This window comes from Muntiacus reevesi, chromosome 7 (genome assembly GCF_963930625.1).
Source record: "Muntiacus reevesi chromosome 7, mMunRee1.1, whole genome shotgun sequence".
NCBI classification, from domain to species: Eukaryota; Metazoa; Chordata; class Mammalia; order Artiodactyla; family Cervidae; genus Muntiacus; species Muntiacus reevesi.
In genome coordinates this window covers 18,953,862-18,970,928 of record NC_089255.1, presented here as the reverse complement: position 1 = coordinate 18,970,928, position 17,067 = coordinate 18,953,862, and the positions used below count along the sequence as shown (strand labels likewise).

The 17,067-nt window shown below is 37.8% G+C and overlaps 1 protein-coding gene across 3 annotated transcripts in view; it reads right to left on the bottom strand.

Moving 5' to 3' along the window:
- ARIH1 (ariadne RBR E3 ubiquitin protein ligase 1) overlaps nucleotides 1-17,067 on the bottom strand; it is a 98,077-nt gene that overhangs the window by 58,727 nt on the left and 22,283 nt on the right. For 2 of the 3 annotated variants that reach the window (XM_065941573.1, XM_065941575.1), the window contains one exon: nucleotides 15,477-15,544. The exons of the other annotated variant lie outside the window; for it this stretch is intronic. In XM_065941573.1, the coding sequence (XP_065797645.1) occupies nucleotides 15,477-15,544 (68 nt within the window). The remainder of the gene's footprint in view (nucleotides 1-15,476; nucleotides 15,545-17,067) is intronic. 3 annotated transcript variants of the gene reach the window in all.

Genomic DNA, 17,067 nt, shown 5'->3' with positions numbered 1-17,067 from the left:
TTCTCTGCTGGTCCAGGGGCTAAGACTCTGCACTCCTAATGCAGGGGACCCAGGTCCAATCCCTGATGAGGGAACTAGATCCCACATGCAACAACTAAGAGTTCATTCACATGCCGCAACTAGAAAATCCTACATGCTGCAACTAAGACCCAGCACAGCCAAAAATACAGCCAACCAGAAAAAGTTTCAAAGTTTCTCATAAAGCTAAACATATTTAACCCCAAAATCTTACTACTAGGAATTTACCCAAGTAAAACGAAAACTCATGTTGTTATGTTCACCCAAAAACCTGTATGAAAACCTAAACATTTTGCAACTAGGGACTGTATAAACAAATGGTGGTACATCCACTGGATGGAATGTACTCACTGGAAACTACTCACCAACAAAGAACTATTGTTACAACAGTACATATGAATCTCAAATGCAAATTCTAAATGAAAGATGCTACACTCAAATGGCTACACGTTATTGCAAGAGTCTGTTTTTATGACAAGGCAGAAAAGGCAAAATACAGGGATGGTATACAAATCTTCTAGTTGCCAGGGGTTGGGGGGTGGTAGGATTTGGACAAACAGGGTATAAAAACGGACCCCTTTAGAGGGCAATAATGGAACTGTTCTGTAAGCTGGCTGAGACGGAATTTATATTCTCTAGGCATTTGTCAAAACTCATGGAATTATATACCAAAAGTGACTACACTAAAGCCTTTAACTGTGTGGATCACAACAAACTATGGAAATTTCTTCAAAAGATAGGAATACCAGACCACGCTACCTGCCTCCTGAGAAATCTGTATGCAGCTCAAGAAGCAACAGTTAGAACCGTCATGGAACAACGCACTGGTTCCAAACTGAGAAAGGAGTACGTCAAGGATACCCACTAATTCAAAAACATACATGCACTGCAATGTTCACAGTAGCAGTACATGAAATTGGCAAGATATGGAAGCAAACTAAACATCCATCATCAGAAGAATGGATGAAGATGTGGTGTATATATGTGCAATGGAATACTACTCAGGCACAAAAGGAATGAATTTTTGACATTTGCAGCAACATGGAGAGACTTGGAGGTCACTCAGTTCAGGTCACTCGCTCAGAGAGTTGTGTCCAACTCTTTGCGACCCCACGGACTGCAGCACGCCAGGCTTCTCTGTCCACCACAAACTCCCAGAGTTTACCCAAGGTCATGCCCATTGAGTAGGTGATGACAGCCAACCATCTCATCCTCTGTCATCCCCTTCTCCTCCTGCCTTCAATCTTTCGAAGCATCAAGGTCTTTTCAAATGAGACAGCTCTTTGCATCAGGTGGCCAAAGTATTGGAGTTTCAACTTCAGCATCAGTCCTTCCAATGAACACTCAGGACTGATCTCCTTTAGGGTGAACTGGTAGGATCTCCTTGCAGTCCAAGGGACTCTCAAGAGTCTTCTCCAACACCATAGTTCAAAAGCACCAATTCCTCAGCACTCAGCTTTCTTTACAGTCCAACTCTCACATCCATACATGACTACTGGAAAACGCACAGCCTTGACGAGACAAACCTTTGTTGGCAAAGTAATGTGTCTGCTTTTTAATATGCTGTCTGGGTTGGTCATAACTTTCCTTCCAAGGATTAAGCATCTTTTAATTTCATGGCTGCCAACACCATCTGCGGTGATTTTGGAGCCCAAAAAAATGAAGTCAGCCACTGTTTCCCCATCTATTTGCCATGAAGTGATGGGACCAGATGGCATGATCTTAGTTTTCTGAATGTTAAGCTTTAAGTCAACTTTTTCACTCTCCTCTCTCACATTCATCAAGAGGCTCTTTAGTTCTTCTTCACTTTCTGCCATAAGGGTGGTGTCATCTGCATATCTGAGGTTATTGATGTTTCTCCTGGAAATCTTGATTCCAGCTTGTGCTTCCTCCAGCACAGTGCTTCTCATGATGTACTCTGCATATAAGTTAACCAAGCACGGTGACAATATACAGCCTTGATGTACTCCTTTCTTATTTGGAACCAGTCTATTGTTCCATGTCCAGTTCTAACTGTTGCTTCCTGACCGGCATATAGATTTCTCAAGAGGCAGGTCAGGTGTCTGGTATTCCCATCTCTTTCAGAATTTTCCACAATTTATTGTGATCCACACTGTCAAAGGCTTTGGCATAGTCAATAAAGCAGAAATAGACGTTTTTCTGGAATTCTCTTGCTTTTTCAATGATCCAGCAGATGTTGCCAATTTGATCTCTGGTTCCTCTGCCTTTTCTAAAACCAGCTTGAACATCTGGAAGTCCACAGTTCACATATTGTTGAAGCCTGGCTTGGAGAATTTTCAGCATTACTTTACTAGCCGTGTGAGATGAATGCAATTGTGCAATAGTTTGAGCATTTTTGGGCATTGCCTTTCTTTGTATTGGAATGAAAACTGACCTTTTGCAGTCCTGTGGCCACTGCTGAGTTTTCGAGATCTGCTGGCATATTGAGTGTAGCACTTTCACAGCATTATCTTTTAGGATTTGAAATAGTGCAACTGGAATTCCATCACTTCTACTAGCTTTGTTTGTAGTGATGCTTCCTAAGGTCCACTTGACTACACATTCCAGGATGTCTGGCTCTAGGTGAGTGATCACACCATCATGATTATCTGTGTCATGAAGATCTTTTTTGTACAGTTCTTCTGTGTATTCTTGCCACCTCTTCTTAATATCTTCTGCTTCTGTTAGGTCCATACCATTTCTGTCCTTTATTGAGCCCATCTTTGCATGAAATGTTCTCTTGGTATCTCTAATTTTCTTGAAGAGATCTTAAGTCTTTCCCATTCTATTATTTTCCTCTATTTTTTGCACTGATCGCTGAGGAAGGCTTTCTTATCTCTCCTGGCTATTCTTTGGAACTCTGCATTTAAATGGGTATATCTTTCCTTTACGCTTCTCTTCTTTTCACAGCTATTTGTAAGGCCTCCTCAGACAACCATTTTGCTCTTTTGCATTTCTTTTTCTTGGGGATGGTCTGGATCCCTGTCTCCTATACAGTGTCACGAAACTCCGTCCATAGTTTATCAGGCACTCTGTCTGTCAGATCTAGTCCCTTAAATCTATTTCTCACTTCCACTGTATAATCATAAGGGATTTGATTTAGGTCATACCTGAATGGTCTAGTGGTTTTCCCCACTTTCTTCAATTTAAGTCTGAATTTGGCAATAAGGAGTTCATGATCTGAGCCACAGTCAGCTCCCAGTCTTGTTTTTGTTTGTATAGAGCTTCTCCATCTTTGGCTGCAAAGGATATAATCAATCTGATTTCGGTGTTGACCATCTTGATGATGTCCATGTATAGTGTCTTCTCCAATGTTGCTGGAAGAGGGCATTTGCTGGAAGAGGGCATTTGCTATGACCAAAATGCTATAGCATTTTGGCAAAACTCTATTAACCTTTGCCCTGCTTCATTCTGTAATCCAAGGCCAAATCTGCCTGTTACTCCAGGTGTTTCTTGACTTCCTACTTTTGCATTCCAGGCCCCCACAATGAAAAGGACATCTTTGGGTGTTAGTTCTAAAAGGTCTTACAAAGTTTTCATAGTACCGATCAACTTCAGCTTCTTCAGTGTTACTGGTTGGGGCATAGCCTTGGATTACCATGATTCTGAATGGTTTGCCTTGGAAACAAGCAGAGATCATTCTGTCATTCTTGAGATTGCATCCAAGTACTGCATTTCAGACTCTTGTTGACCATGATGGCTACTCCATTTCTTCTAAGGGATTCTTGCCCATAGTAGTAGACACAATGGTCATCTAAGTTAAATTCACCCATTCCAGTCCATTTTAGTTCGGTGATTCCTAGAATGTCGACATTCACTCTTGTCATCTCCTGTTTGACCACTTCCAATTTGCCTTGATTCATGGACCTAACATTCCACGTTCCTATGCAATATTGCTCTTTACAGCATCAGACTTGCTTCTATCACCAGTCACACCCACAACTGGGGGTTGTTTTTGCTTTGGCTCCGTCTCTTCATTTTTTCTGGAGTTATTTCTCCACTGATCTCCAGTACCATATTGGGCACCTACTGACCTAGGGAGTTCATCTTTCAGTGTCCTATCTTTTTGCCTTTTCATATGGTTCATGGGGTTCTCAAGGCAAGAACACTGAAGTGGTTTGCCATTTCCTTCTCCAGTGGACCACATTTTGTCAGAACTCTCCACCATGACCCGTCCATCTTGGGTTGCCCTATACGTCCAATGTCAAGAGCGGCGGCAGAGAGGAGATACCCCTCGTCCAAGGTAAGGAGTAGTGGCTGCACTTTGCTGGAGTAGCCGTGAAGAGATACCCCACATCTAAGGTAAGAGAAACCCCAGTAAGACTAGAGGTGCTGAGAGAGGGCATCAGGGGGCAAAGAGACTGAAACCACGATCACAGAAAACTAACCAATCTAAGCACATGAACCACAGCCTTGTCTAACTCAATGGAGGTCACTACCCCTAAGAAAAGTAAGTCAAAGACAAAGACAAATACTGTGTGAAAATATACAACAAACGAGTGAACCTAACAAAAAAGCAGCAGACTCACAGATACAGAGAACAAACTAGTGGCTGGGTGGGGGGACAACATAGGGGTGAGACAGTGGGAGGTACAAACTATTGGGTCTAAGACAGGCTACAAGGATGTATTGTACAACATAGGGACTATGGCCAGTATTTTGTAGTAACAGTAAATGGAGTGTAACCTTTACAAAAAATTTTTACAAAATAACCGTATTTTTAAAAAGTGGGACTTTAAAAAATTGCATTTACGATGAATGGGACTTCTTTGAGGGTCCAGTTGTTAAAATTCCTCACTTCAACTGCAGGGGGCACGTGTTCAATTCCTGGCTGGGGAACTAAGATCCCACATGCTACAGTACACAGAGCCAAAAACAAAAGGATAAGGTGCTTTATAAAAAAGTACAGTGAGCATCAAAAGGGCAATCTCAAACAGAAGAACACAGATGTGAAATTACTTAGTGCCAGGCACCTTATATACATTAAATAATTATTTCACTTAATCCTAACATTAATATTTTGTGCAAAGCAAGCATTATTTACATTTTACAGATGAGGGCAGAGAAAGATAAAACTGACCCAAGATGAAGTAAGTTAATAGGACCTGAATATTAGGAGAACTTTATAAAAATTTATGCTTATAGCACCACCCTCAAAGATTCTGATTTAATTGCTTTAGGCTGGGGCCTGGTCAAAGAAACCCACCTATGTATGGTGGCTACCACCGCCAAAATTCATAAAACCATTATTTTAATCAATTCAAGCTCTTGGATAACATAAAGAGCTCTTCATCCTGTTCTTACTGGTGCTTCTTAAAAAAAAAAGATACAAACAGCCAAACAAAATCAGTTAATGAGCAAAATCACCATAATTAGAAAACTAATACTTGCAGCAATACACTTAACCTTTAGGACAATAAGGCAATCTAAAACTTCACATGATCTCTAGTTATAAGCTCTAAAACAGTGGTTTTCCCATTCTGGCTACATATTAGGATCTCCTCTGGAAATGTGAAAGTATCAATACATGACTTCAGCACCAGCAATGTGGTTTCAACTGTCTGGAATGGGACATGGATACGTGTACTTTTCATCCAGCTGTAACCTACAGTTCCCCCAGACAATAGTAATATGCAGCCAGAATTAGGAACCAATGCCCTAAACAGTTTCCCACTATGAGGGCTCTGAAAAAGTGTATGTGTAGAACTCCCATATAAACACAGTGGCTAAGTGTTTTAGTAATTTGAAGAAAATTACATTCTAGGGTTACAGCAGTAGCGCTTGCTTTGAAAGTATGTCCAAAGTTCCATTTCTGGATTTTTAAAAAGTGGGTCTCAATATGACAACTGTCCCAGCTGACTTTATGCACTATCATCCTCTATCCTTTGATCAAATGGTCCTTTACTATGGTAGCCCATTAGAATCATATGAAGCACTTTAAAAAACTGATGTGCAAGCCACATCCAAGGCTAAATACATCAGAAACAAAGTAAGGGAGGAGTGGTGGAGGAGGGGACTGGGTGCACAAGGGAAAAATCTTGGCATTACCATTTACTGAAAGCTTCCTGGCATTCCAACATGCAGCCAAGGTGGAGAACCACAGTTCTAGGTACATGCATACAGTATGCAGACATACCCACACTCTAGGGTATGACAGAATCTCCTGGCAGATCAACCAAGCTATTGAATGACATTCCTAGGATTAGTACTATGGAGAAGCAACTATTTTTGAAAAGTCTCAATAGAAAATTCTTATTTTAGGGGAAAGCTAAATATTAGATGAATGTGTTTTATCATATGAAACAGTAGTCTAAGATGAAACAGCAAAAAAAATTAAAAAAAAAAAAAAAAACCAATTATCATACATAGAAAAGACCCCACAAAGGCTAGCTTTATCTCAAAATTTGATCTGAAATACAACAGGTTGTAGATTCCATTTCAAAACTCAGTTTGACAATTTTCCTACACAAGAATGGGTTTATGCTTCTATGTTTCTATTCAGCTTAATCTGACCTCCTTAAGAGGGCTTCCCAGATGGCTCAAACGGTGAAGTGTCTACCCGCAATGTAGGAGACCTGGGTTCGATCCCTGAGTCCAGAAGATCCCCTGGAGATGGAAATGGCAACCCACTCTAGTACTCTTGACTGAAAAATCCCATGGATGAAGGAGCCTGGTAGGCTACAGTCCATGGGGTCTCAAAGAGTCAGATCTCCTTAAGATAGCTACCGCCGATTTAAATTTTACAGGCTATTAATGTGCCTTTTAAAGCAGTATTAGAAACCCAAAAGTCATAAAGTACAAAAACTTCTGTAGAGAAATATTTGCAACACCTACAATAAAAGGTAAATAAACATGTATGTCCATAAAAGACAAATAATCCAACAAAAATGGGCAGTTTATGAATTCGAAGAATACAACTGGCCGAAAAGGAAACATTCGATCTCCTTAATATAGGTACAGACTGTTTTTAATCTAGCACAATGGCCAAGATCCTAAAAAATTATAATATTTGGAAACAAAGGTGTGGGAAAATGCCCCACAACATGTTAGTGAGATGACAACTCTCTTAAAACCTTTGTAACAATAGTTTAGCAGAACTGATCAAAACTTAAAATGCACCTAGAAATTTCACCTTTAGGAACCTACCCAAAAGAAATCTTCAAGTGTAAAAGGGTAAGAATAAGAAAGTACACATGCACGTTATTTGAAACAGCAATAAAGCAAAGATATTCCCCCAAAAGACTGTCTATAAATTATGCTATATCCGTACTTAAAATATAATGCAGCAATTTAAAAAACAAAATAGACCTGTGAACACTGAAATGGAAGGATATTACTGAGATACTACTGACTGAAAAAGGCAAGTTCCTGAGCAATGCACAATATTCCATTTTTGGGTTTGCTTTTTTTTAAGTAAATTTCCATGACATACTGAATGTGCCATTTTAAAAGTGTAGAAAACTGTCCCTGAGAATTATATCCCCAGGGGCTGGTTTGGGAGTAGGGTGAAAAGATTTGTTTCTACTTTATCATCATATGAATAGAAATGTAAAATGTTCCTTAATTTACAGTAGTATAGGCCTTACTACTGGGCTGGCCAGAAAGTTCGTTCTGGTTACGAACCAATCCAAATTTTTTGGCCAACCCAATACTTCAAAAATACGTCCCACAAAATCATAATCACCCAAGAGTTAGTTAGGAATGCAGAATCTTAAATCCCAATCCACATCTACTAATTTGTATTAAAATTTGAGAAGCACTGATACAAAGTATATAAGGAAGCAACATTCTGAGCTGGTCACACTAACTGTAAAAAGTTTCATTTCCAAACTCTCAAATTTAATTAAATACCTGATTTCCTTCTAAAAAATTATCATGTATAATTCAGGTATAAACGTCTTCCCTATAAAAATATGTAAGGCTGCTGAGAACTTTATACTAAGAGTCACTAAAGACTGCAAAACAATTGACAGTTAATGACTTATAATAAATACAATAAATTCTCTAGGTATCAAAAGCTCACAGTGTACCATATACAAAATTAAAGAGTAGAATCCTGTCACCAAAAGACACTCTTGACTTTGATCAATCAGGATAGGTGCCAGGAAGAGAAAGCACTAGGTATTTTGAGGAAAGGGAGAGTTAGTAAGAGCAACTGGGTACTTACTAGCTGCAAGGACTGGAAGAACGGGGCTGTAAGGCTATGGCTGTCTGCAAGGACTGGGACACCAGGACACCAGACAACTGAAGCACAGGGGACTCTCTCCCCTTAAGCCACCAGCGCGCTCAGCGGCTTCAGAGTTGTCCGACTCTTTGGGATCCTACAGACCACAGCCCACCAGGCTCCTCAGTCCACGAGATTCTCCAAGGAAGAATACTGGAGTGGCTAGCCATGCCCTTCTCCAGGGGGTCTTCCTAACCCAGGCACTGAAGGTGGGTTTCCAGCATTGCAGGCAGATTCTTTATTGACTGAGCTACCAACAGAGCCACTAAATTCAAGAAGGGCAGCTAACTGTGATCCAAGGGATCAGAGAGTCACCACTGACACTGCCAACAACTGCCTCCTGATAACCATGAAACAAGGTGATGTACACGAGAGCCTACCTGCTGCCTTTGCTACAAATGCCTCTTGATAATATAGAAAGGTGAAGAATGGATAATGCAATGCTGCATTTCTGCTACTGCAGAAAAATCTCACATTTTCAAACCCAGAAAAAAGCAGCAGGGAGGGATGGGGGGGCAGAAAAGGGAAGAAAGATGAACTTCCTCCAAACCTCTCACACACGTATCTATTAAATCATTGGCAGCAACTATTTCACATCTAAAAAACCCTAAATCCAAAACAGTCTGAGAAATAAAGTTTTTGGCTCTCTAATGCATCCTCCTAATTACAGAGAGGATTAGGAGGATGAGGAAGACCATCACAGAATTCTCAGATGGCTTAAATGCTATACACATAGAAAAAAAAAATTACAACACTAATCCTCAAAGTTTCCAGTTTTGAATATTTACGTCAGAAGGAAGGTTAAAAAAAGGGCGTGGGGGCAGGGAATGTTGAGGGTAATGTTCTTGAGATACTTTTCCACTGAAGTGCTTCCTGGAGATTATTTCAGAAGAAGTTCATACTCTACTCACTATCCTTTGATATTATTTTTTAAAAATTTAACACTGACAAGTTGACTATTTGTAATTCTGCAGATGCATGATACTTCACTTGAAAGTTTTCTGAGGTATGCATCTGAACTATAAACTTAATCTTGATGTACCAAAAGTTGTTATTGAATGCACACAGCCAACCACCCATCAGTAAGTAACATTTCAAATTCGACTTTGCTCTTCTTCACTTGCCCTTGTATAGGCATTTTATGATGGAAATTACTTCTATGTCATCTCACATTTGAAGAGTCAAAGATTTCACCTCTAGAGAACATTAAGAGTTTAGTCAGAATAAGACAAATGTTTCTATAAATGGAAGGATAATAAACTGTGTATAATCACTTAAATTCTTCCATAAAAATTCAAATGCAAACCAAACGGGTTGGACGATGGAAGGGATATTATTTACATGAACAGTAGAAACAATATGTAAAACTTCTTTTTTACAACAGGAAAACAAATTCATGACCTCAGACGGTAAGAGCGTCTGCCTACAATGCGGGAGACCCGGGTTCAATCCCTGGGACGGGAGGATCTCCTGGATAAGGAAATGGCAACCCACTCCAGTATTCCTGCCTGAAAAATCCCATGGACGGAGAAGCCTGGTAGGCTACAGTCCATGGGGTCACAAAGAGTCAGACAGGACTGAACAACTTCACTTTCACTTTCACATCTAGCTGATCAACAGCCAAGTCACACAACAATCTTTTAAATCTTTTTAAACTTTTTAAATCTTTTAACTCTTTTAAATCTTCACCACTGAGGCCTGAGGCCCCATTCAGGCAAGATTTTGGTGGACCTCAGTCTCCTAACTGCCGGTAGGAGCAGAGAAGAAATTAGGACTTCCCTGGTGGTACAGCGGATAAGAATCCATCTGGCAGTGCGGGGGACATGAAGTCCAACCCTGGTCCAGGAAGAGTCCACATGCAGCAGAGCACCTAAGCCCAGGAGCCACAGCTTCTGAGCCCGCTCACCCCAACTAGAGGAAGCTTACACACAGTTTCAAAGACCCATCGACACCAAAAATAAAAGAATAAAGTTTTTAAAAAACGAAATAAATCACAGGGATATAATGTACAACATGATGACTGCAAAAAAAAAAAAAGAAAAAAAATGATGACTGCAGTTGATTTCATATTATATATCTGAAAGCTACTAGGAGAACAGATCTTAAAAATTCTCATTACAAGGGGGAAAAAACACTATGGAAAACAGTGTGGAGATTTCTTAAAATAGAACTGCCATATGACCCAGCAATACCACTTCTGGGCATACACACCGAGGAAACCAGATCTGAAAGAGACACGTGCACCCCAATGTTCATCGCAGCACTGTTTATAATAGCCAGGACATGGAAGCAACCTAGATGCCCATCAGCAGATGAATGGATAAGGAAGCTGTGGTACATATACACCATGGAATATTACTCAGCCGTTAAAAAGAATTCATTTGAATCAGTTCTAATGAGATGGATGAGACTGGAGCCCATTATACAGAGTGAAGTAAGCCAGAAAGATAAAGAACATTACAGCATACTAACACATATAAATGGAATTTACAAAGATGGTAACGATAACCCCATATGCAAAACAGAAAAAGAGACACAGAAGTACAGAACAGACTTTTGAACTCTGTGGGAGAGGGTGAGGGTGGGATGTTTTGAAAGAACAGCATATATATTATCAAAGGTGAAACTGATCACCAGCCCAGGTGGGATGCATGAGACAAGTGCTCGGGCCTGGTGCACTGGGAGGACCCAGAGGAATCGGGTGGAGAGGGAGGTGGGAGGGGGCATCGGGATGGGGAATACATGTAACTCTATGGCTGATTCATATCAATGTATGACAAAATCCACTGAAATGTTGTTTAGTAATTAGCCTCCAACTAATAAAAAAAAAAATTTTAAAAATGGGGGGGGGGGATCTAAAAGGCAAGGCCAAGAACCAGGTAACTCCAACTCCAAACTATCTTGGCATAATGGAGCTAATCTAAAACACAAATGAAGATTATATATAAACCACCTTATCCTATTTTACTATTTTTTTCATAACTCTGAAACTGTGAGAAATAATTAAGATTATTTAGCAACCCTGAGTTATCTACTCATATTCTCACCTCTGGATTCCAATGGTCAAGCCCAAAGTATCAGCATTCCACGTAGCTATGTGGCACATACTGAAAGTGTTCCACCAAACACAGAAACAGAACATCTGAGTGACTTCAATGTACTGTCCCTTCTCACACTAACAGCCATCTTCAAACTATCTAAAGATGGCATACAAAAATCAGTTCTATGACGCAAATGCAAACTGATATTAAGTCTTTTGGTTTTTCGAATTGCCGTACAGTCGCTTTACTCCGCTGGCTGTACAGCTAAGTGAGTCAGCCATACACATACACATTTCCCTTCTCTTTTGGATTTTCTTCTCATTTAGATCACCACAGAGCAATGGGTAGAGTTCTCTGTGCTACACAGTAGGTTCTCATTAAGAAGTCTTGTATGGAGTTATTTCTCCACGTGGAGGCACTTAGAGAAAGTCGCACATGTACATACCCGGCTACTACTGTTTTGTTTTTTTTAAAACAGTACCTGACCTAGTGCTTTAAGTGATTTCTTTTAACTAATATCCTTCTGTTCCCAACACAGCAACTCAAAACAGCTATTGATAAGTGGTAGGATTTTGATTAACAACTGACTGATTACTTCTTACTTATTCAAACCCTACACATGTGTATGTGGTACACAAAATTTTGCAGAATATAGACATGAGATTATTTGAAAATCGTAGGGCTTATACTTTGAGTCGTGAAAGTTTTAAGTAAAATTTTAAAGCATCTTACAAACTTTTCTATGAAAAACTTTACTTGAAAATAAAGAGATTGTAAATGTCTTTAAAGATCATAAATGCAAATGATCCCGAAATAGACAAAAATATATTATACTCTTGTATCATTTAAAGGAAGTTTTACAAGTAAGCTGTAACAGGTCATGTACATCTCCAGTACATTCTCTTGCTAATCATCCTCAAAATACACAGCTCAATGGTTAAGAATTTTAAAAGTACCATGTGATACATACAACTGGAATTTTCCTTATGAAGGCTTGGACTTCATATATATATCTTGGACTTCATATATATATCTGCAGATATATTTTTACATATATCTGCAGAAAGGATTTAAAGAATGAAGGTATCACTAAATGTGGACCTTTAATGATGGGACTGCACTGAATCACTTAATTTTTTTTTAAGTTTTAGAGTATGTACACAGTTTAGAAGCTAATGGTAACCTCAAAGTTTAACAACCATCTTGCCCATATCCCAGGTGCTACTGATTTCCAGTCCTTTGAGGCAACCATTTAAAATTCTTTTAGCTGTTTCTCCTTGTTTTTAAATTTATCCTAAATAATATGCTTATGCTCATATAGTTACTATCTTTCCATTTTAGATATTACCACATTTCTTGTAAAAGTTGAAGATTCAGCACTCTTACAGGCACCCTCTCTGAAATCAATCTTATGTAATTTTACCTTAGTTTTTAAGAAAAGTCACTACTCACTACTTTTAACAATCAACTAACTGGAACTCCAAGAGGAGGAGAGAATTACCAAAGCAATATTAAAACTTAATTTCTTAAAGTTTTAAAAGGACACAAGCATTTCAGTTTAAAGAGTCCAATTAGGGCCCAACACAATCAGAAGATTCACATTTATATGTCTCTTCAGAACAAAAGGATAAAGAGAAAATGCTGAAACTTTTTAAAAAAGTCATCAAGAAATAGGAAGCAAACTGGTATTAGATTAGCAACCATAAGTGTAGAAGGCAGTATCTTTCGTAAACATCTCAATCTAGAAGTTTCCTGACTAGCCAATCTAGCAACCAAGTTTAAAGACAAACTGAAAAAAAAAAAAAAAGAAAAAGAAAAAAAATTAAGACAAACTGAAAACATTATCAGAGTCAGTGTAGAAAAGGTATATGGGAGTTAAATTAAGGATGTAGCCCAGTAAAGTGAGATTGTATTAAGGAAAAAAGACAGATCCAAGAAACAGGGACAGAATAGTAATGTAAAAGTTCATGGTTGATGGCTATTACAAGATGCCTAGTGGGAAGGGCATCCTGGGAAGAGCAAAATGGACAGTTCCTGGAGAAGTGTAAATATGACCCAGTCATAAATTGGGCTACTTGGACTGTCAGTGATATAACCATAAAAACAAAAATTCAGTGGTGTCACTTTAAAAATCAAGCTATGCACAAACTAAGATTTGGTTATGATCACAAGACAAAAGAACTTTGATGACATAAAAATATAGCATGCATAAATTATGATCCACAAAGGTGAGAAAAGAAAGAGGAAAGAGATAATGTCAAAAGGTGATGAAAAGAAACAGGTATATAAATGTAATCATTTGAAGACATAATAGCTCTTTACTTTCTTATCTGTTATCATATGTTGAGTATTACTTTAAACCACAAATTACAGATGGGAGAAAAGAACTACAAAAACTATCATATTAAGAACTCAATAGGAAAAGGCACAAAGGATATGAAATGGAAATTCAAAAAAATGTTAAATTAAAACACCCAAATAATATTTTCTTTATCAGACTAATGGAAATTTTAGGATTCTTCATAGTGTCAGTTGTAGATTAAAGTTTATTGACAAAAGCATAAACAAGCACAACTTTAAAAAATCAAATCTTAGCAATGATTTAGATACAGTTAAACACTTTCATCTTCACCCCTTAATAAGAATTCCTTTTCATAAAGACAGAGATTAGATTTTGTAAAGCTACTACCAACATGCATTTTTAAAAAGCGAAAACCAAAAAGCAGAAGTTACTTTTGAAGTGGCAATAGTGGCAGTCAGCATTAGAACATACTTAGGTCTCTGAAATTCAGAACTATTTTTCTTTATACTGAGTTGGACTACTAGATCTGACAATTCTGAAGAAACTATAAATTCATGACTAATATTCATGCCACACAAAAAGATAAATAATAATTTGTGATTTATTTTACATCATGAAATACCTAAAAAACATTTGAAAAAAGGTATGAAAGTTTTAAAAAGTTAACCAAAAAGGTTTCTAAGATCAAAAAATCCCAGTGTGTGTGGGGAAGATCTTAAAATACACCGAAACACCTCAACGCTACTGATTGAAGATATCTCTACTACAGTATACCATGAAACATCACTTCAAAATACATTTTCACATTCAAGTGACAGTATACTAGATCTCTTCAATATAGCATATAGAGTTTATTAAAGTAACTATTAACTTTTGGGGCCAGAATTTATGCTACCGATATTTAAGATCTTCATTTTAGAGTCATTTTGAACATCTCATATTCTTCACTGAAATCCAAATGCCAACTTTTATCTGCCTTTTCACTTAGGAAGCCTTGGGAAGCACTATAATTACCTGCTAGAAAAACAATCCTTGTCTTTTGGAAGCACAACAGCAAAGAAAATGATGCAAATATCTGTATCATTCAGTTATCCCTATAAAATCTCACTTTACAACCAATACTAGAGTAGTAAATAAGCAATCCAACACTTTACCGTATTATACAATATATAAGCCTTTCACTTCTTTTTCTTCAAATGTTTGCACTGTACTGCCTAAGTGCTTGTAACTTGGCTGTGATTTAGCTCTTAGGATTCAGTGTGAAAGTGCTGTTGCTCTCTCATTTTAATCCAACATTTTCCCAAAAAAGCCAGGAACAGCTATTACAAATGTGCAAGTAAATGGATACAAATATTTGTAAATGGTACAACTATTTAAGTAAAAATCCTCAAGGTTCCTTACGTAAGTTAAAAGAACCACCAGGATTTAATTATTTTCATCAAAATAGGATCAGATATGTAACATTAATAGATAAATATATATGCATGGCCAGATCAATCTATCTTTCCTGCTGCTTCTCCCAGTTTTACAAATGGGATTTTCTGTTGCCATAGCTTCTGAAAATCAACCAGGTCCATGAATCAAGCAAGCATCATAAAGATCTTCCATTTAATAATTTTTATTATTCGTCATTTTTTTAAAAATATAGTGGCAAATATCAATTTACTTTGTTGCCTGAATACCAAGTAAACTTCTGGCTTAAAAAACAGTAAAACTGTGCCCTTTATAAACAGATATGTCAAATTTGTCATGTCAGAACAGGCTTTCCGTGTCCATTTATAGGATAAACAGTATGCCCTTAAATAACTAGGTGCTGCTATCAATACGTGCTCACACATACATAATGTTAATGATCCTTTAATAACTTGTCTTTGGAATGATTCTGTCCTACCTTTGCTGCTGCAGCCCTCCTGTCCTTTGCATCACTGAATTCATACGTCTGGAAGTACCCAATATGCACTGTAACAGACAGATGGACAGATCAATGGGCCACAGCGGCAAAGGCCAGATAGACAGACTTGATAAAAATTAAAATCAAAGTATATACAGGAGAGGGAGGAACCAGAAAACATACCTATATTCTATAGTAAAATACCTAAATTTCATATCTGCAACTCTCCCATACACATACCAAATAAACTATTCTTGACTTCCATATTATTCCCTTTCAAGTAGAAATAGTACCACTGCCAAAGGCAAAATAATCAGTATTTTTAATACCATCAGCAGTTACAGATACAGTAGGTACTTCTATAACCACGCCACACAATTTCTTCAAATAGAGGTTGCTCTTTAACACACAAGAAGCTATCACATCCAAAGACTTTCTATGAAATATTAAAATGGCACGTATTACACACAAAAACTTCTACTATAGTGCCAGGGCCTGTGTGATTCAAGTTTATTAGTGGGAATCATTGAATGAAAGTCATATTCCAGCATTTTATTATTGTGTATTTTTGTGACTATGTAAAAATGTTTGCTCACACCACATCTAGATTACTTGGGTGACTTAAAACAATGTGTTAGTGTCATTTAGGTCAATTTCTAAGATACAGTAAAACACTTATACACAAAACTATCAACAGTATTTTTAAAAGCAATGTAGAGTTTTCCTGTTATCTCAAATCCATACACCATAAAATTCAAAGTACTTGATTCAGTGGTTTTGATTACATTCAGAGTTGTGACACATAGGTGTGTTAACCATCAATTTTAGGACATTTCATCACCCCCAAAACAAACCTCATACTCACTAGCAGTCACTACCTGTTCTCCTCTTTCCCCATCCAGCCTTGGTTTTTTGTCTCCAAGGACTTGCCTATTCTAGACACATCATATAGTATGATGACTCCTATGCAACTGGTTAATTTCAACATTTAGTTTTACTTATCTAGGAAGATCAAAAAGCTGAGAGCTTGCCATGAACATCAAATAAGTCTGCTTTACTGGGGGAATGGAAAGGAACTATTAATTCAGGAAGTTAAATGCAGGCTGCTTAAAGCTTCAACTACACCATAATAGATGAAGAAAGGGAATTGATTAAAAATATATAATTGACAGAAAGCTGATAAAAGGTAAAAAAAAAAAAAAAAAATAGCTGGAACTAAGTTCTATACAATGTCCGTCTTAACCACTAAACTATTTTGTCTCCTAATAAAATGATTCAATTCTCACTGATGCTACCTGAATATCTCTACGTCTCCATTCCTGCTTTGATAACCTCATCATGTATTTCTTGCCCAGATTATAATACATTTCTCACTACTCTCCCTGTTTCCTAATGTCATCCTGTTCTCATTTACTCCCTAAACTGCCAACAAAGTGGTTCTTCTCAACACTAATCCTATGCTAAGAGTTTACAGTTGTTTCAACTGGCCCCATCTCATTTAGCACTATCCCAAAACCTTTCACAAAATGCATAACCTGTCTAGTTCCAGCTCTCACCACACTACTTCCCAATCCTTATTGTTCATTCAACA